Source organism: Squalius cephalus (assembly GCF_949319135.1).
Source record: "Squalius cephalus genome assembly, chromosome: 10".
Lineage (NCBI taxonomy): Eukaryota > Metazoa > Chordata > Actinopteri > Cypriniformes > Leuciscidae > Squalius > Squalius cephalus.
In genome coordinates this window covers 11,935,321-11,955,104 of record NC_137131.1, presented here as the reverse complement: position 1 = coordinate 11,955,104, position 19,784 = coordinate 11,935,321, and the positions used below count along the sequence as shown (strand labels likewise).

Genomic DNA, 19,784 nt, shown 5'->3' with positions numbered 1-19,784 from the left:
TCATTTATATAATAGTTCAGCAGCACATTTGATTGTTTTATTTAACTCTTTACTATTATTATTCTTGTTCATTCGGGTGCCAAAGTCGCACAGGGTCCTCACACCGGCCATTCATATTATGTGGGCCCACGATCACAAAAAATCAGTTTTGGGTCACTAAACAGAGGTAATTGGCTAATATCTTAGACGGTTGCATTCACGCTTACTCTATATAAGATATGTGTAGCCCCCTTGGTTGTATACACTTGAACACTTGACAGAGGTCATGACCACAACTACAGATATAAGCCGAACAATATTATTTCTCTGATAATAGCTTTGGTTTGGTCATGCCATGGTTTCTCACGCACACTTAACTAAAGTAACATTACATTAAACAGAGGTAAGACTCACCCTATTTAGGTTGGTCGAGCAGCATTTTGCTGTCTTAAATGGAAATTCCATTTTAGTCTTTACAAACCAAGTACACTTGAGTTATTGCCAAATATTAGCCGGAACTCTAAAATCGCAGTTGGTGTGCCCTATGCTCTACTAAAAACTGCACAGAGATTTGCGGTAATAATGGATACAATGTAATCTACTAAAGTTATTCATTTCAGAGTAAGTCAGAATAAATCCAAATGTAAACAATTTATTATGTCTATATGTATATATGTATCATGCCAATTACATAATCAGTTCAAAAATAATCAATACAACAACATCAAATGCTCAGAGATCAAGTAAAAGATGTACCTGACTCAGGAAATACATAATGTTGAGTGTCTGAAAGGCACTCAGAATTACGGCGAATTTCATTACAAATGGTCAGAGCCTCTTGTTGCATTTCTTTATATACCCAGACCAAGAAAGAAACCTAAACATATGCTAACAATGGGAATTTGCATTAATCACGGTCTTCAGAGTTTACACCTTTTGAGGGCAGGATGTCATTCGCATGAAAGACCCACCCTCCTCTGTAAGCAAGATATCTCTAAGCTCTTAAAAACTTTATTACCTTTTGGTTTACTTCTTTGGGGATGAGACCTTTGTACCAGTCGCACTGAGACATTTCAAATGATGCCAAACATGTATAGTGTTGTATGATAATTGTTCACATTAAACCATATAGATTTTTGGTGAATTTTCAGGTGAATGATCAACTTAAGTGTGATCGTGTCTAGAATGGGGATGTTAATATAGCAAGAGAGTTTAGATGTTAATTTCCTTTGTTTTCTCAGAGTTACCCTCTCTTCCAGTTTTTCATGTCTTACAAATGTGTCTGCATTGTATTGTACAGGTCCCAGCTCTGACAGCAGTGAGGAGGAGCTGAGCTCTGTAGCTCACGGAGACTCTGCTACAGTTCTCGAAGAGTCCAGGAAGGAGACGACCCCCACCCCTCTCCCTGCCTCCGGCCCTGAGTTGGCAGCTATGATGAAGATCGGCACTAGGGTGATGAGAGGACCTGACTGGAAGTGGGGAGACCAGGTGTGTTAAATTCGACATGTTTGCATTTGTGTACACTTGAATTCTGAAGTGTGGATCAGACAATGGCAGGTCAGTTTCTTGTAAGTTCCTGTATGGTGTGTTTTAGGATGGCCCACCTCCAGGCCTAGGGCGTGTGATTGGGGAGTTAGGAGAAGATGGCTGGATTCGTGTCCAGTGGGATACCAGCAGCACCAATTCCTACAGAATGGGCAAAGAGGGCAAGTATGACCTTAAACTGGCCGAGCCGCCACCTGCCACCCAACCTTCCACTGAAGACTCTGACACAGAGGACGACACCGGTTAGTGCTGCACTCTGCTCTGGCATTCCAGATAACACAACAATTACTTCCTAATCTTGGTATTTTAATGTATTCGACCTTGTCATGTTGATTTATTAATATATACCTCTCTTGTATTCTCTCAGAAGGGGAGGTGATGGAGAAGAGTGTTCACCCTACTGCGATCATGTTGACCAGTACAGTTAATCTGTTGAAGACACTGTCACTATCCTCTGGGATTTATGCTGAGGTGATGCAGGTCGATGCCATCAGCACTCTGTGTGGTCAACTTAGGATACTGGTGGAGAGCGGAGCCAGTGACAAGACTGGTAACAGTTTCTTTTTTTAATTTTTATCAAATAATTAAATGTCACATAGTATTTATTTATATATATTTATAGGGTCCTTTCAACCACATTCCTCCCTCTCTTCTTTAGGTTGTTCGTCTCACAAGCTGGTGTCCCTTGAGCAGCACAGGAGCTGGTGCACGCTGGGATTTATTCGCAGTATAGCTCTCATGCCTCAGATGTGCAGTACCTTGAGCTCCTCTGCCTGGATAAATCTGCTCATACGCATCGTGGAGGGCCACCAGTCCTTCACTGCAGTCACACTACAAAGACAGGTGCCAGCACTGTTCTGGTTTCATTCAACACTTATCATGAGTTCTGCTTAGGTTTACCTAGGGAAGGAGAGCTTTCCTTGTGAGTACCACAGGGTTAAAATGAGTGCAGCTGAGCGGTACACATTAGTGCTGTTGACAGGATCCATTTAGTGCCATGTCTTAATCAAACTCTCCGCACCCCATTGCAGATTCTTGCCCTACGGCTTCTACAGGCAGTATTACCATCCTGGGATAAGACCGAGCGTTCACAGGATATGAAGTTTCTGGTGGAGAAACTCTTTGGGTTCCTCGGAAGCCTGCTCAGCACTTGTTCCTCAGATCTGCCCCTTCTCAGGGGTACTGTACATTTATTTGCTTTTCTCAATGTGGTATTTTCTCACTTTTTGTGCTCAAATTCTTTGATTCAAGGTAGTGCAAAGTCTGATATCAGGATGTCACCTTAACCTTTTTTTTAATTTTTTATTTTTTTTATTACATTTTGTGATTTACAGAATGTTCGATGCGTAGGAGGAAGTCCCGTCCTCAAGCCTCTCTGACAGCCACTCACAGCAGTACCCTAGCAGAGGAAATAGTGGCCTTACTGCGTATACTTCATTCCCTTGGCCAATGGAATGGCCTAATAAATGAATACATTAACTCACAGCTCAGTGGTATCAGTGACGTCATGGCAGGCAGACACACTGAAGCGGTATGAGTGAAATTTATCATATTCAATAATAGTCACCCAATAATAGTGTTGTAAAATGAGGACTTAAGGTGCCATTTATTGATATTGAGTCCTGGCTAGAGGATTTTTAATTCTTCTATATTGTGTTTCTATCAGGCTGTGCTTGAAGACTACCTCCCCAATGCAGAAGCCCCAGCTGTGGGCAGCCTGATGGCAGTTTTGGCGGTCATTGGTGGGATTGATGGCCGTCTGCGCCTGGGTGGACCTGTGGTTCATGAGGAATATGGGGAGGGCACTGTGACTCGCATCACACCTAAAGGACGAATCACTGTTCAGTTCCATGAAATGAGGAACTGCAAAGTCTGCCTTCTCAGTCAGCTCAAGCCGGTACGTATTCGCTAACGTGCAGTATTACTCCCGAGTTCATTCATTATGCTGGATGGTTGGGGTGTAACCATACACTCGTGTCATGATTCGATACAAATTGCGATACTGAACTCACGATACAATACTATTGTGATATTTTAAGCCAAAATAAAGACTTTTTTTATTATTATTACTTTATCATCATATTATTTTATTATTATCAGGACCCACAAATATTCCCTCATTGCATTATAATATATTATATTCAACATTATATATAGTAATTTAATGTAGTAATGTCACTGAAACTCCATAAACGTTCATGTCAAAATGACTCTTCCTAAGCGGAATGGTTAGTTCATCCCAAAATTTTTTTATTTTTGCACGTCACGCAAGCATTTGAAAATCCGTGTTTACTTTAGTATGCGCGTCATTGTAAATCTGTTCATCATATAAAGCCATTGTGTCTCTTCAGAAGACTTGGATTTAGATTAGACAACTCGACTGATTATTTTTACGATGCCTTTGACTTTTTTGTGGACCCTTGAAGTTTAGAGGAATGGACTTTAAATGGAGGGTCCGAAATCTCTAAGGTTTCGTAAAAAATATCTTCATTTGTGTTTGGAAGTTGAAAGAAACCTATAGGTTTGAAAAGACATCAGGGTATATATGATGACAGAATGTAATTTTTTGGGTAGATTATACCTTGTACAATAAGCTGAGTCTTGGATAAAACTAACTCTATATTGCGAATCACATAGTTTACATCAACGTTACATATCGTCGCTTTTTTATATCATGATATCTTTCTATTTCAAAAATGCTGTTGTTTTGAACTTTCTATTAATCCTTTAAAAAATCTATGTTTCCATGAAAACTATTAAGCAACACAACTGTTTCTTAACCATAAAATCAGCATATTAATTTTCTGATGGATCATTTGACACTGAAAATTCCAGTATTGGCTGCTGAAAGTTCAGCTTTGCCATCACAGCAATAAATTACATTTTATAAAATATTAAAATAGTAAACATTTATTTGAAATTGTAATATTTCACAATATTACTCTGTTACTACATCTAAATATGCTGACTTGGTGAGTGTAAGAGACTTAATTAAATAAAAGGAAAATCTTTCAGACCCCAAACCTTTGAATGGTAGTGTAAAATATGCACAATATACACAGTACTTAATATTGAAGATATATTTAGGGGGCAGTATGTTTACAAACATGACCATCATTTATCTCTGTGGTTGATGTTTATTTTCTGTTTTAAAATTTTTGCAGATTCACATGGTTCCATTCAGTGTTCAAAACCTGCCCTTCAGTGAGCCCATGCTGACGGTGTGGGCGAAGCTAGTAAATTTGGCAGGAAGCAAGCTGGAGAAACAACGCATGAAGAAATCCCTTAGCAGAGGACTTACAGGTACAGCACATGCAGCAGTCATGAATCAAATGTTATTTTCATGTGATCTAATATTATTAATCCTGGGTTTTCGTACGCTGCCATAACACACTGTACATTCCTAAACCCTGAGCTAACGTCCTTGTTAGCATATTTGCAGTGCCTGTGTCACTTACTGGACGAACGTCGCACGTTGATATGCTTACTGTCCCAAAGGATGTGAATGAGGCACGCGATTGGTTGTCTGTTGCTATGCTTCTATGTGTAACATTCTAACACTGCACCGTTTCACCAAAAAAAAGCTGTGCCAACCTCACTTCTAAAATATAAGTGTGAATCATTCCTTTACCGGGGGTTTAAAGAACGACAATCACCTGGGGTTAAGCGCAGTGTGAAAAGCCCTTATATGAATTTGCTAATCTTTATCCATGCAGAAGCATCTGCTCCACTCAAACTAATCTATGTATTAAAATATATATTCTGGTTTATGTGTTTGTCATTGCAGCTGATCAGGTGGATGTGCATTTGCTGCGGTGTCAGCAGCTCAGGCTGTACATCCTGAAGGCAGCACGGGCTCTGCTTTCCCACCAGGACAAACTCCGACAGATCCTGTCTCAGCCAGCCGTCATAGACGTCAGCCCCAATCCTACAGGTGCAATGATCCTTTCATGCTGTGGTGCTATAAGTGTTCCCATTTTTATCACTCAAAGCTGGACCACCAATCAGACAATGCAGTTGCAATGGGGATTAAATATCTGTAAACTGACTGTAATGTACTGATAATTATTTGAACAGAATTGTGTCTGGATGTATCCCATCACTACCCCCTGGTGGTCATGTGTAGATTTTTTTTTTAAATCTGCTTTTAAATATATGGTGCCCATAGAGTGGTGCAGGGATAATGTCAAAACTGGGAAGACTAATTCTCCAGTGGTTCCCTCGAGATATTCCTATGGGTATTTATAATGGGGTTTTTGATTTTATGAGTAAAATTAGGTCTGTGGTTAACATAACTCGATGACACTTAGACATTTTGTTCTACAACGTAAACTGCACACACTTAAACCCCAAATGTTCTTATCTAGTTCAAATGTATGTATTAATTAATTAAAACACTTTTTTTTTTTTTTTTTTTTTTTTTAAATAAACAACAGCTTTAAAATTCGCAATTTTGTTTTGACTGTGTAATTAACATTGTAGAGCAAAACGTCCAAGTATTGTCAAGTTATTTTTACCACAGACCTTATTTTACCCATTAATTGGAAAACAATAGGTTACTGTCGTGCTACCGAGGTTCTGGTGACATCTAGCCAGTAGTAACGCACAAACGTATGGGGAGAAGCCCAGTTGGCAGCAGAACAAATGTCCTGCAGCGATACTCCCCTGAACAGAGCCCAAGAGTTCTCTTCTCTCGCTAAGCCCCTCGTGGAATGAGCTCTGATGTCCCCTGGGGGCTGCACTCCCTTCGATTCATATGCCAAAATTATAGTGTCCACAAGCCAATGTGAGAGGCGTTGCTTAGATATGGGATTCCCCTTGCGAGGGGGTGCCCATGAAATAAAGACCTGGTCACTCTTCCGGAAAGCACTGGTCCTAGCCAAATATGTCTGTAAGGCACGGACAGGACACAGGGCATTCAGCCTTTGATCCTCCACAGAGGTGAAAAACGGACAGCTCTAACAGCTCCGACGTGAACGCAGGGAAGCATTTCGGCATGAAGGCCGGATTAGGCTTAAGGAAAACCTTATCTCCTCCAAGAGAGAATTTAGTGCACAAGGAATGGACTGAGAGTGCATGTAGCTCACTGACACGTTTAGCTGATGCCAAGGCCAAGAGCAAAGCTGTCTTGAAAGACAGCAGCTTTAGGGAAATATTTCCAAGGGGATTTGAGACAGAGCCTCCAGCACCATGGAGACCGTTCTTCTGATGACTGGCAAAGAGCAAAAAAATAAAATTAAAATAAAAGAAAAGAAAGAAAGAGTGGACAGATGGCACACTAACAGGCTAGCGAATTACTAGCGTGTTGTGCTAGCAATAACGATTTAGATTGAAGCTAGCGATGTCAGGTTAATGTGTGATGTTGAGTAAGTTAAGGAATGATAGTAAATAATGTTTCAAAACAGAAAGATACACAAGGCTTACAGACGCAAACCAACGCAGCAGCAGGAGCAACGAGGCAGACAAGCAATCGATGAGAAGAGCGCGAGAACAGTAGACCTTGGGTAGACCTTAATCGTGGAAAAGTATACAAAATATCAGGAACTGCGCACTGATATGTGTGACCACGACCATCACACCACATTTCGAACACTTGCCACTTACAGCCATATAAGGACCGTGTAGAAACGGCCCTGGCATTCTGTATAGTAGCAACCACACGTGGGGGAAGCCCTAGTGCGCTTAGGTTTGTACTCTTACGGGCCAGGCTCAGAGAGCCACCCTGTCTGGTTGTGGGTGATAAATCTCCCCGTTCGCTTTGGACAATAGGTCTGTACAGAGGGGGAGGTGCCACGACTGGGCATATAACAAAGGGGTTATCTCTGCCAGCCATGGTGCTTTGGGCCACCTGGGTGCTATCAGAATGAGAGACAGGCCCTGCTCTCTCACCCTGTCCAGTGTGGGAATTATCAGGCACAGGGGAGGAAAAGCATACAGCAGCACTTTGGGCCATGGATGGGCCAGTGCATCTACCCGAGAGGTGCGTCCATCTCCTTTAGCGAGAAGAACAGGACAATGGTAGTTTTTGCGCAAGGTGAAAAGATCTACAGTTGCCTCTCTGAATCTCATCCATATCATACCCACTATCTGAGGGTGGAGGCGCCAATCTCCATAAATTGGGTTCCCCCTCGATAGAAGGTCTGCTCCTCTGTTCAGAATGCATGGAACATGAGTTGCGCGTAACGACAGGAAAAAAACGTCTGCTCCACACCAAAAGCTTGTGAACCAGAGCGTGAACTTTCGACGAGCGCACGCCAACCTGACGGTTGATGTAAGCCACTGCCGTGGTATTGTCGCAGCGTACGAGCACATGACGACCCTGCAGGCGAGGCAGAAAATGATTCAGAGCTTTCCATATGGTCATAAGTGCTAAATAATTTATGTGCGCTGAACATAGTCTGCTTGGCCACAAACCGTTCACCGTTCTACCCTCCTGGGTGGCACCCCAGCCCAGACATTCAGGGCCCTGACAGCCAAGGCCGAGGATCTTTAAGCGGCCTGGTGCACAGAGACAGAAAAACGATCCATCTTGTTAGGCAAGACCGGCTTAGGGGGAGCGAGCAGCCCACCCTGGACTGGGTTGAGGTGCCTGACGATCGATGGCTCGATAGCGGGGGATCACCCATTCCGAGAGCTGCCATATCCTTTACCTCTAGACCTGCAAGACCGTGTTTAAGATCAAGTGGGTCGCTCCAGTTGTGCTTCATGTGCCTCGCGCATGCTGGGAGGATGGGGAAGAGTTGTTTCCCCGGACCGGGAGGGGGTCCCAGCACTTCCCGTCATAAATCTCCCTCTCCTTGTCAGTGGCACTCTGTGGAGCCGGCCACTCAATGTTGAGGCGAGCGGCCGCTCGCTCACACACTTCCAGGAGGATGGACTGAGGCAAGGCCGCGGGGGTGTTGACCTGGGGAACGCCAGAGGGCGGGATGGCCTCCTCGTCCTCTGAGACCCCGAGAAGGCCCGTGTCGTCATAATCAACAGAACCGGCCGGTTCGTCGACGAGCGGGTTACTGGGATGTCTTCTTAAGTGGGTCGCACACCGGCCGCGCAGCTCAGCGCCACGCCGCGCCACGTCTAGGACAACTCTCACCTGAAAATCCGTTAGCATCAGCAATTTTCTGATTTCTGTAAATAAATATAAAACTAAATGTATATTGCAGCACGGTGTGAAGTCCGTATATACATTAACTACGATTTGAGACACATAAATGTAAATTTAATATAAAACTATGTAAATGGCGCTCTGTGGCGCGGCAGGATTTTGAACACGGTCCTGAGCCGTTGCTGGGCGCCGCGGACAGACGCCGAAAGGCGCCGCCGGTGTGTGTACTCTCATAGAGAATAATGTGTTCGAATTTAAAAGACGTGGCGCTGCGCGGCGCGGCGCTGAGCTGCGCGTCCGGTGTGCGACCCCCTTTAGAGTAACGCAGGATTGGACTGGTCAGCCCAGATAAGAGAAGTCGTGCCCCGGGAGGCCCTGGTAGCACGTCACAGTGTCCCCCATTCGAGTCAGAAAAGCCAAACTCGACACACTGGGTCGCAGCAACTTTAAAGCAGCGTCGCAGGAGTTTTTTCGGCAGCATCAGGCAATGACTGCAGTTCTCCTGGTTCTCCAAAGCCTCTTCCGTGTGCTTAAGGCCCAAGCAGACCACGCAGAATGGGTGAAGGTCCTTCGCGGCAATCAGTGCACCACGCGCGGCCGGGCAGGCCCTTGATAGGCTGTTCCCGGGAGAAGCGTCCGATTTAGAGCGACATACCGGCAAAAAACTGCCTCGGGCAGCCGTGGAAAAGGAAATGGGTGATAAGATGCGAGAGTGTGGGCGACTCAGAAGCAAACACAGCTAAACTTATTAGAAAAACAACTGTCATGCTTGGCGGAGGCTGATCTGGCGATTTGTCCTCCTGCAGACACGTAAGTGAGCAGCATAAATCCAACCGAGCTGTGTCAGTGCAGGCTTAATATGTCCGCAGGCCTCACCTGGCATTGTCTTCGCGCTTCTGTCTGTTTTGCCAGACTTGGTGCAATTGGATGCTTCTACAGAGGTCAGGTACGGATGCCCTTCCCATAGGTGGATCTCGAACACGAGATGATGAAAGAGAATCCCATTATAAAAACCCATTGGAAAATCTTGAGGGAACCACTAGCAAATTATTCTTCTGTGTTTTGTCATCATCCCTGCACCACTCTATTTTGACTAAGGTCTATATGTTGCTCACAGTAACAACAGTCTATTTACTTTGTGAATGGCAATTGTGTGATGTGCTTATGTAATATTTTGTGTGTTTGTGTTCAGAGGATCAGTGTGTGTCGTCTCCTGATGTGGGAGAGTTGTCTCCTGAGGGTCCTCAGCCTCCCCTCATCCTCTTGCAGCAGCTGCTATCAGCATCCACTCAGCCTTCCCCCATCAAAGCCATATTCCACCGCCAGGAGCTAGAGGTGAGAGACCACATTTACACTTCCTTGATATTTGTATTAAATGCATGTTAAATTACATGCTTTGACATGCTTTTGCTTTCTAATATAATAAGTTTTTTATTATCATTGTACAATATTTTTATTCAGCAAGGGTGCATTAAATTGGTCAAAAGTGTTTCATATGTTCATATGTGAGCTTTCAGTTACAAGCTCCACATGTACCAGATGTTACATCACAGAGTTCCACCATATTTGTTTTTTCCTCTGAATTTCAAATGTCTTTACTCAGTTTTTGTGTGTATGTGTGTTCAGGCAGCAGCTCTGGCTGTGTGTCAGTACCTGGCTGTTGAATCCACACACCCATCCTCCCCTCTGTTTGAGGACAGTAGCTCTAGCGAGGCCACAACACCGGTCACTGTGCAGCATATGCGCCCACCCAAGCAGAAGAAACACAAGACCTCACCTGTGCCCCCTGCTCCCATCGTCCTACAGCTGATGGAGATGGGCTTTCAAAGGAAAAACATTGAGTTTGCCCTTAAATCACTTTCTGGAACCACAGGTGCTTCTGGAGTGCCAGGTAATGCTCCAATAGCTCACGTTTTTTAAATGTTAAATTGTCGTATGTTGTATTCAGTGTTAGCACTACATGCTTGGGTATTCAAAGTTCTTTCTCTTGCATTTCTTGCATAGTACCATAGAAATGCCATGGTCATTTGTACACTAGCATGATGGTTATACTGTTGTTTTTCATGTATCTTGGAGTAAATACCATGTCATATGAATATTGTAATCATACAGTACAATATATCTCTGTCATGCTATCCCCACATAATTTTTTGTAAGAATACATAGAGCATTTTTTGCTAGCAACTCATTCATGATTGCTTGGGTTTCAGGTGTAGAGGCATTGGTGGGCTGGTTGTTGGACCATCCAGATGTTCACATTACAGATCTGTCAGATGCAGATACTGTATCAGATGAATACTCTGATGAAGAGGTGCTGGAAGAGCTAGAGGAGCCTGAGCCAGCTTTCCCTGTGGTGTGTATAATTACATGTACACAAACTGATCCGTCACACACCAGACATGAGGTGCAGATTCACTTGTAGTCATTTATTGTGTGACTAACGATCTTTCTTTTGCATGTCAGCCTCCTGGGGTTGTGGTAACTGAGAGTCAGACGTTTAAAAAGAGGTCGGATTTTCAGAGCAATGATGATTATGCTGTATATGTGAGAGAGAACATTCAGGTGAGGATCTTACTAACTGGTTTGCATATGCACTTAAAAAATGTGTATTTTGGGTTTCCTGTAGAAGTATTGAAACATTCTTAAAATCAGATTAATGTACTTAAGAGGCAGCCTGATTGAACTAATTGTGTTGCAGGTGGGCATGATGGTGCGTTGCTGCAGGACGTATGAGGAAGTATATGAGGGCGATGTGGGTAAAGTGATAAAGCTGGACAGAGACGGCCTACATGATCTGAATGTGCAGTGTGACTGGCAGCAAAAAGGAGGAACTTACTGGGTCCGTTACATCCACACTGAGCTGCTGGGTAATACTCTCTCTGTTCTGCTATGCTCTTACACACTACAACGGACAGCTTTAATAAAATAAAATAAAAATCGAATGACAAAAAATGTATATTAGGACTTCAACAGCTCATATAAAGTGGATTTAGGTCCTTTTTTTTCTTTTTCTTTTTTTAAATAAATGTAATTCTGTATTTCCCAGGATTTCCTCCTCAGAGTTCTCCGTCTCATATAAAGATTGGTGATAAAGTGCGAGTTAAGCCCTCGGTCACAACGCCAAAGTATAAGTGGGGATCTGTCACTCACAGGAGTGTGGGTGTGGTCAAAGGTAACATAATTGTTTAAACTATTTCTCTTCACCGCTTTAGAGGAACAGTTCACCCCTAAAATGAGCAGATCACCCTCATGTTGTTCAAGACCTGTTTGTTTTCCATTACTGAGTGAATCCCTTTTTGTATTTAGCAATTTGTTTCGCTATATATCTCAAACCTGTAGAACAGGGCTGTCTATTCAGCTATAATTGAACCGTTGTACTTGGGTTTCATCATAGTGTGTAACATTTGTGTCCAGCCTTCAGTGCCAATGGGAAGGATGTGATAGTGGACTTTCCTCAACAGTCACACTGGACTGGACTGCTGTCAGAGATGGAGCTTGTGCCCAGCATACATCCTGGTGTCAGGTACACAGAGTACAAGTGAAAATCACTTGACTAAATAAAATGACAAAATAAACAACTAATAAACATTTTCTTACCTTTCACTTTCCTTAGGTGTGACGGATGTCAGATGTTCCCTATAAACGGCCCCAGGTTTAAGTGTCGGAGCTGTGATGACTTTGACTTTTGTGAGAGCTGCTTCAAGACCCGTAAACACAACCTTAGACATTCATTTGGACGAATAAATGAACCAGGTCTGAGAGAATTCTGTGTATTCTTTAATATCTACTTTATGTAGCATTACAACAGTGTAAATTTCTTTATGGGATGTAACCAGTCTGGTTTGACCTAATCATTTCTCTTTAGGTCAGTCATCCACCTTCAGTGGGCGCTCAGGAAAGCAGCTGAAGAGACATCACAACAGTCAGCGTGGGATGCTGATTGACGAGTGGTCCAGAGTGGTGAAGAACCTCAGTGTGTCGTCCTCCGTTAACCAGGCATCAAGGCTCATAGACTCTGGAGAGCAGTGCTGGCAGTCCTCAGGCTCTCAGGGCAAGGTCTGTCTCATTATAGGCATACACTACCATTCAAAAGTTTGTGGTCAGTAAGATATGTTTTGAAAAAAAATTGTACTACAATAAAGTTACAAGTTAGTAAAACAACAATTTAGTACAGCAAAGACATTAATAATATTACAAAAAATATTTTGAAGCACAACTGTTTTCAACATAGATAATAAGAAGAAATGTTTCTTTAGCACCAAATCAGCATATTATAATGATTTCTGAAGGATCACGTGAGACTGAAGTATGGAGTAATGATGCTGAAAATTTAGCTATACCATCACAGGAATACAGAACATTTTAAAATATATTAAATTAGGAAAGTTATTTTTAAATTGTACAGTATTATGGTTTCACAATATTACTGTTTTACTGTATGTTTGATTAAATTCAGCCTTTCTGAGCATAAGAGACTTTAAAACAATATAAAATATATTATTGACCCCAATCTTTTGAATGGTTTTGAGTGTTCATTTGCTTGTTCGCATATAAGAGATAAATTGGAAACACTTGGTTGTAAGTTTGAGGGGAAAAAAATCTGTGTTTTGTTTTGCTGGTTTTCAATAGCACTGGATCAGGTTGGAGCTTTTCCCAGATATCTTGGTCCACAGACTGAAAATGATTGTAGATCCAGCTGACAGCAGCTACATGCCTTCACTGGTGGTGGTGTCAGGTAAAAAAACATGAAGCCTTTTCAGGTCAGTCATAGTCTAACCTTTTATGGGTGACCTGATTTAACTGTGGTTGTCCTCCAGGTGGAAGCTCGCTCAATAACTTGATCGAGCTGAAGACCATCAACATCAATCCCACAGACACCGCGGTCTCCCTACTCAATGACTGCACAGATGTTGGTTTGAATTTCCTCACAAACATCTGTTCTTCAGGGTTGTTTCTTTAGGAATGCTGAGCACTCTTGTATTTGTGTGTTCAGTATCACAGGTACATCGAGATTGCCATAAAACAGTGCCGGAGCTCAGGGATTGACTGTAAGATCCATGGTTTGAGCATTGTGGGTCGAGTTCGTGCAGAGGATGAAGATCTGGCTACTGTGCCTTTCCTGGCATCTGACAATGAGGAAGAGGAGGATGAGAAGACAGTGACTGGAAGGTGTGTGATAAAGATGGTTTAGTATAGAAGAAAACATGATCTGGTATGTCATTGAGTTTCTTTTTTCGACCTCTCTTTGCAGTCTGACTCGAAAGAGGTTGTCAGGGCTGGAGTCTGCTGCCACCATCAGAACTAAAGTCTTTGTCTGGGGTCTCAACGATAAGGACCAACTTGGAGGACTTAAGGGGTCCAAGGTCAGTAATGTCTAAACATGCATTCAGTTTTGTATTATTTTATTTTTTTTAACGTATATATTTATAATTTATTTTTAATGTATTAAATACATTTTAAAAAGTAAATAAAAGAGAAATTAATTTGATTTAAAACAATATTTTTGCTTGAATGCTTGATAGCATAACTTTTTTAGCTATAGCTTGCATTGACAAATCTTATTGTCTTGCTCTCTCTCTCAGATCAAAGTCCCATCATTCTCAGAGACACTATCTGCTCTGAATGTAGTGCAGGTTGCTGGAGGCTCTAAAAGTCTTTTTGCTGGTGAGTTGTTTAAAAGTAACAAAAGCAGGCCTTTGTTCTTTTGCTTGCTGCTTAATAAAATGTGAAATTTTTACGGAAAAAAATGTAAGGCTGGTGTATTATACTGCGATTACTGTCATTTTGCAAAAGGACACTCAATGCCCTGTTACAAATGTGTCTTTCTAGTTGTATTTTAAATCTGAAATGATTTGCCATCGCATTGGATGCTCATAATTTTATTACATTTTTACTCCTTTAACCAAAAGAATGATTGATTCTTTGTCTTTCCAGTGACTGCTGAAGGTAAAGTATATGCCTGTGGAGAGGCCACTAACGGAAGACTTGGTTTAGGACTGTCCAGTGGAACCATCCCTATACCAAGACAGATATCTGCCCTCAGCAACTATGTGGTCAAAAAGGTTGCTGTACATTCAGGTATGCCCTCTTTCTGTTTTAAAGGTACCTATTATGATCATTTATTATACCGTGTTGAAAATGCTCATTTTTGAGTGTAAGTAAAAACATGTTTTCATGCATGTATCTTTAAATGCAAATGAGTTACTGTTCCCCGCCCCATCCAGAATAGTGCTGTGCCTTATGCCTCGGATACTCTGCCAAAAACGAACAAAACATCTTTTCCCGTCTAATTGCTCTTAAACTGTGTTTGACATAACCTTGTGTGTATTTGACAAAGTTCACATAAAAACAGTCGGTTATGTCTGTGAATGTAAACAGATCTAATATACACATGCACATTTTTTTCCCAGCTGTGAATTCAGTTGACAGCAGCGTAATATACATTACCTACAAGATATATCTAACTGCTGAACCATATGTCACAGCAGTCTGAGGCCAGCAGCCTCAGACCCGAAGTTAGGGTGGTGCTGACGATCACATATCCCGCCCCAAACACTTCACTATAAATATAAGCTGTACCTTAACGAATTCCCAACCACATAGTTATGTTAAAAATCAATATTAAAGTGAATTTTGCACAATAGATCCCCCTTTAAGGAAAACATCCCATGTTGCCAGAACTTGTTTAAAGTGGATAAACTGTTTGTGTGCAGGTGGAAGGCATGCCATGGCATTGACTGTGGATGGGAAAGTGTTCTCTTGGGGTGAAGGAGATGATGGCAAGCTTGGGCACTTCAGCCGAATGTAGGTTATTTGTACCTTCTCCCACAGTAATGTAGAACATGAAGAAGATTTCTAGAGGGATCTGATGAGAACAATTTTTTTTTAAACCAGGAACTGTGATAAGCCACGGCTAATTGAGGCATTGAAAACCAAGCGCATTCGAGACATCGCCTGTGGCAGCTCTCACAGTGCTGCCATCACCTCCAGTGGAGAATTGTACAGCTGGGGTCTGGGTGAATATGGCCGCCTGGGCCACGGGGACAACACCACTCAGCTCAGACCCAAACTGGTATTTGATTTACTTACCTCAGTAAACTCAGACCTCTCGGTTCAGAACTGCAGGGTTCCAGTATATTTTGTAGAGCAATCCCTATAAGGTGGAGGTGATGTACAACTTTGAAAATTGTTTGGAAGAAATTCACAAAAATGCTTAATACGTCGGCCCCAAAAGTAAAAAAAAAAATCCAGATTTTGAGCCCTTTAATCATTTTTTGCACAATGCCCTTTAACTGAGCCAAACATACAGTTTTAAGTGTGATTTTGAGCTAAAGAAACCCATTTTATAATGTCATTATTGTAGGATTTTATTTTAATATGCAGTTAAAACTGAATCTTGACAGTTTTGGAGATTTCTGTCTTTCCCTATTCATGTAAGTAGGAGCTGTACTTGAATGCCTGTTTGCGTACATAGAAAACTATCAAATTGCCAAGATGACCGTTGAGTGAACTGACTTGTTTTAAAGAGAATTTGCTTATGCTCTTTGTATAACAGTTGAAATAAACTTGATGCTGTTTAGTACAGTGTGTCCCTGATGGCAGTAGATCAAACTCTATATCTGGTTCGCAGGTCAAGGTGCTTTTAGGCCATCGTGTTGTCCAGGTGGCTTGTGGAAGTCGAGATGCCCAGACTCTTGCCCTTACAGATGAAGGTAGATGCCTGCATTTTGTTTTGTAGATTTAATTTAAGGTGGTATTGTTTTGGTGTTTGTGTGACATGACACTTTAAGGTTGAGGTCGCTGGTCCTGGCCAGTAGAGGGTGCAACAGGATAAGAAATCTTGAAAGACCACTTTAACCCTCTGTGTCCAAACAGTTTAAATAACAAATAAATGCATTCTCTGAGAGCGCTTCACAATATGTTTGATTATACTATCTAGATGTTAAAAATTGATCGGGAGAATGCACGTTTTAAACAGCTTATTGTACACGTAAGTTAAACGCCGTTCTAAACTATTGGGTGCTGTATTGTAATGCACACACATACAGAAGCTCGTGCATCACATGCAGATTGCACGCACAGAGAATCATTCAGTTGCGCAGAAATGTATTGTCAACACTTAGTCACATAAATGTAGACTTAAAAAAAACACACACACACACTAGGGGTTGAACGACTTCAGATTTTATGTTTTTATACATAGCTGAAGTTATATGAATGTATGTTTTGTAGGGATGGTGTTCTCATGGGGAGATGGAGACTTTGGGAAGCTGGGCCGTGGCGGCAGTGAAGGCTGTAACATTCCTCAGAACATTGAGCGTCTGAATGGGCAGGGAGTGTGTCAGATCGAATGTGGAGCTCAATTCTCCCTCGCCCTCACCAAATCTGGAGTTGTGTGGACCTGGTAGGAATTTAAAAGGATATCTGTTTTTTCAGAGGCATTACAATACAATTCATGATTTATGAGTTAGCTTTTTTCCCAAGTAATCCCTAACATGATTGAAATTTCATGTTGTTGCATTGTGCAGGGGTAAGGGCGATTACTTCAGACTGGGTCACGGCACAGATGTTCACGTGCGCAAACCCCAGATGGTTGAAGGACTGAGGGGGAAGAAGATTGTTCATGTTGCTGTAGGGGCTCTTCATTGCCTGGCTGTCACAGACACTGGACAGGTGGGCCAACCAGTTTGTTTTTTGCACAAGAACTCCTTCCTTATACTTTGCATCATGAGTTGTTTAATGTGCCCAAAAAAAAAAAGCATAGTAAACAACTCTCCTTTTATTGATTAAAAGCTATTTCGCTTTAGTGCTTGTGTAAGATAAAGTGCTGTTTTGATAGGTGTACGCGTGGGGGGATAATGACCATGGGCAGCAGGGGAACGGCACAACCACGGTCAACAGGAAGCCTACACTGGTGCAGGGTCTAGAAGGGCAAAAAATTACCCGTGTGGCCTGCGGCTCCTCTCACAGCGTGGCCTGGACCACTGTAGATGTCACCACACCCTCCGTCCACGAGCCGGTCCTCTTCCAGACTGCCAGGGACTCTCTTGGAGCCTCTTATCTTGGTAAAATCTTCCCTATGTCCATTACCTTGGTGTCACTGTGTGCCTGTTTCTTAAAATCTAAGATTTTGTGGGTGGTTTTCTTTCTTTTTCTTTAATAGGTGTGCCATCAGACAGTGACCCATCTTTACTGAGTAATAAGCTGAATGGTGTGAGCAGTGTGAAGCCCAATAGGCCATCTCTGGCAAAGATCCTGCTCTCTCTGGATGGTAATCTGGCCAAACAGCAGGCCCTGTCCCATGTGCTCTCATCCCTGCAGATCATGTATGCCAGGTATGACTTTAATGGCTTCAGAACTACTTTGCTTCCCAGGTTGATTTGTTTTTCTGTTCCATAAAATAGAAGCTCTGGCATCACTTAATCACTCATGTCATTTGAAATCCGTAGGGATGCAGTGGTGGGAGCATTGATGCCTGCCTGTATGATTCCATTGGAATGTCCCTCCAGCTCTCCGGTGCCACCGTCAGATTGTTCATCAGCTTCCAGCCCCTGTGAGGCTGAGGGTCCAGCCCTGCTCTCAGAGACAGAAGAGAGGGTCAGTCCGCACCCCTGGATGGACAGCAAACGAGGAGAGGTGAAGAATTCTGCCTGTGCACGACTGCATCATTTACGTTTGTTTATTTAATGCTTAATTTTCAGTATCCCATAATGTTCAACTTCTTTCGCCTATTTTCACCTTTAAACAATCATTTAAATATAAAAAAAGAGTACATGCTCTGCATTTAAATGTGCATTCTGTCATATGTTATTGTGTGGTCTAGGTGACCACATCTGAGGATGCCACTACCCCGTCTTCAGTGGTGACCCCTGCTTCTGCCTCATCTCGGCCCTTCATCCCGGTCACAGATGACCCTGGTGCTGCCAGCATTATTGCTGAGACTATGACCAAAACCAAGGAGGTCAGTCACAAATGCTTTCTTGCAATACTTTTTATAAATTCAAACAAATAGATTATTTGTTTGTTTAATTTATTTAAATTTATTTAAATTTTAATAAGATTTTAATTGGTTTGATTTTTTTTTTTTTTATTGATTGATTTACATGTTCCTGTTTATCATACATTTTAGATGTTTGTTCCTGATCATTAAAATGAAATGCATGCATTTTAAGTCTGTTTTAAAATTGGATTACATTTGCATGTTGTGCCACAATCCTTTATATAAACTGAAGTTAGCCTGGTTTGATTTATTGAAACAGGACTCTGAGAGTCAGAGTAAAGCAGTGGGCCCGGAGCCACAATATCTGGATGAGTTCACTGGTCTGCTGGTTCCCGATGACACACGTGTGATGGTGGACCTGTTGAAACTGGCTGTGTCTCTTCGCTCAGGTGATAAAGGCAAGGAGGTGCTGTCTGCTGTGCTATCTGGCATGGGTACAGCCTTCACACAGGTAAAAAAAAAAAAAAACAGCTCTTCGGTTACTCAGTACATGTTTTCCTAACTAAATTGGAATCATTTCATCTTTTCGTGCTTTGTGTACTCATATCTGAATGTATTTGTTTGCACGCAGGTGGCAGATATGCTGCTGGAACTATGTGTGACTGAGTTAGAGGATGTGGCTACAGACTCTCAAAGTGGACGACTGTCCTCGCAGCCTGTGGTGGTGGAGAGCAGTCACCCGTACACTGACGACACTTCCACCAGTGGAACTGTGAAAATACCAGGTCACCTTATGCTTTTCTGTTTATGTAGCATCCTTCATTATGTAGCAGCCATTACAACCTCATTAGTGGTGCTTGCCAAAGTGTCATTATTGCTCAGTTGAACACATCCCTTAACCTAAGTGTTAAACTTTGTCACAATTAAGCAAAGCAAAGATCTTCAGAAAATGTAAAGCTATAGTATTTTAATGAGGATGTGAATGAACCAACCCATTATTATTCAATGATAAATACAGTAAAAACAATAATATTGTGAAATTATTACAATTTAAACATTTCCATTTAATTATGTTCATATGTTATGTATTCCTGTGTTGGGAAATGCTGAATTTTCAGCATCATTACTCCAGTCTTCAGTGTCACATGATCCTTCAGAAATCACTCTAATATGCTGATTGATGCTCAAGAAACATTTCTTATTATTATCAATGTATAA

General features: G+C 42.1%; 1 protein-coding gene across 1 annotated transcript in view; it reads left to right on the top strand.

Moving 5' to 3' along the window:
• herc2 (HECT and RLD domain containing E3 ubiquitin protein ligase 2) overlaps positions 1-19,784 on the top strand; it is a 65,183-nt gene that overhangs the window by 29,907 nt on the left and 15,492 nt on the right. The window contains exons 35-69 of the mRNA XM_079882533.1: positions 1,280-1,467; positions 1,574-1,766; positions 1,892-2,074; positions 2,183-2,367; positions 2,556-2,703; positions 2,859-3,055; positions 3,191-3,421; positions 4,689-4,827; positions 5,312-5,458; positions 9,819-9,961; positions 10,253-10,517; positions 10,837-10,979; positions 11,090-11,188; positions 11,325-11,493; positions 11,673-11,798; positions 12,041-12,149; positions 12,240-12,379; positions 12,492-12,682; positions 13,256-13,361; positions 13,444-13,535; positions 13,620-13,795; positions 13,878-13,989; positions 14,209-14,290; positions 14,561-14,704; positions 15,340-15,430; positions 15,521-15,698; positions 16,257-16,338; positions 16,859-17,030; positions 17,155-17,299; positions 17,466-17,691; positions 17,790-17,961; positions 18,076-18,262; positions 18,450-18,587; positions 18,886-19,077; positions 19,198-19,351. Of these exons, the coding sequence (XP_079738659.1) occupies positions 1,280-1,467; positions 1,574-1,766; positions 1,892-2,074; positions 2,183-2,367; positions 2,556-2,703; positions 2,859-3,055; positions 3,191-3,421; positions 4,689-4,827; positions 5,312-5,458; positions 9,819-9,961; positions 10,253-10,517; positions 10,837-10,979; positions 11,090-11,188; positions 11,325-11,493; positions 11,673-11,798; positions 12,041-12,149; positions 12,240-12,379; positions 12,492-12,682; positions 13,256-13,361; positions 13,444-13,535; positions 13,620-13,795; positions 13,878-13,989; positions 14,209-14,290; positions 14,561-14,704; positions 15,340-15,430; positions 15,521-15,698; positions 16,257-16,338; positions 16,859-17,030; positions 17,155-17,299; positions 17,466-17,691; positions 17,790-17,961; positions 18,076-18,262; positions 18,450-18,587; positions 18,886-19,077; positions 19,198-19,351 (5,445 nt within the window). The remainder of the gene's footprint in view (positions 1-1,279; positions 1,468-1,573; positions 1,767-1,891; positions 2,075-2,182; positions 2,368-2,555; positions 2,704-2,858; positions 3,056-3,190; positions 3,422-4,688; positions 4,828-5,311; positions 5,459-9,818; positions 9,962-10,252; positions 10,518-10,836; positions 10,980-11,089; positions 11,189-11,324; positions 11,494-11,672; positions 11,799-12,040; positions 12,150-12,239; positions 12,380-12,491; positions 12,683-13,255; positions 13,362-13,443; positions 13,536-13,619; positions 13,796-13,877; positions 13,990-14,208; positions 14,291-14,560; positions 14,705-15,339; positions 15,431-15,520; positions 15,699-16,256; positions 16,339-16,858; positions 17,031-17,154; positions 17,300-17,465; positions 17,692-17,789; positions 17,962-18,075; positions 18,263-18,449; positions 18,588-18,885; positions 19,078-19,197; positions 19,352-19,784) is intronic.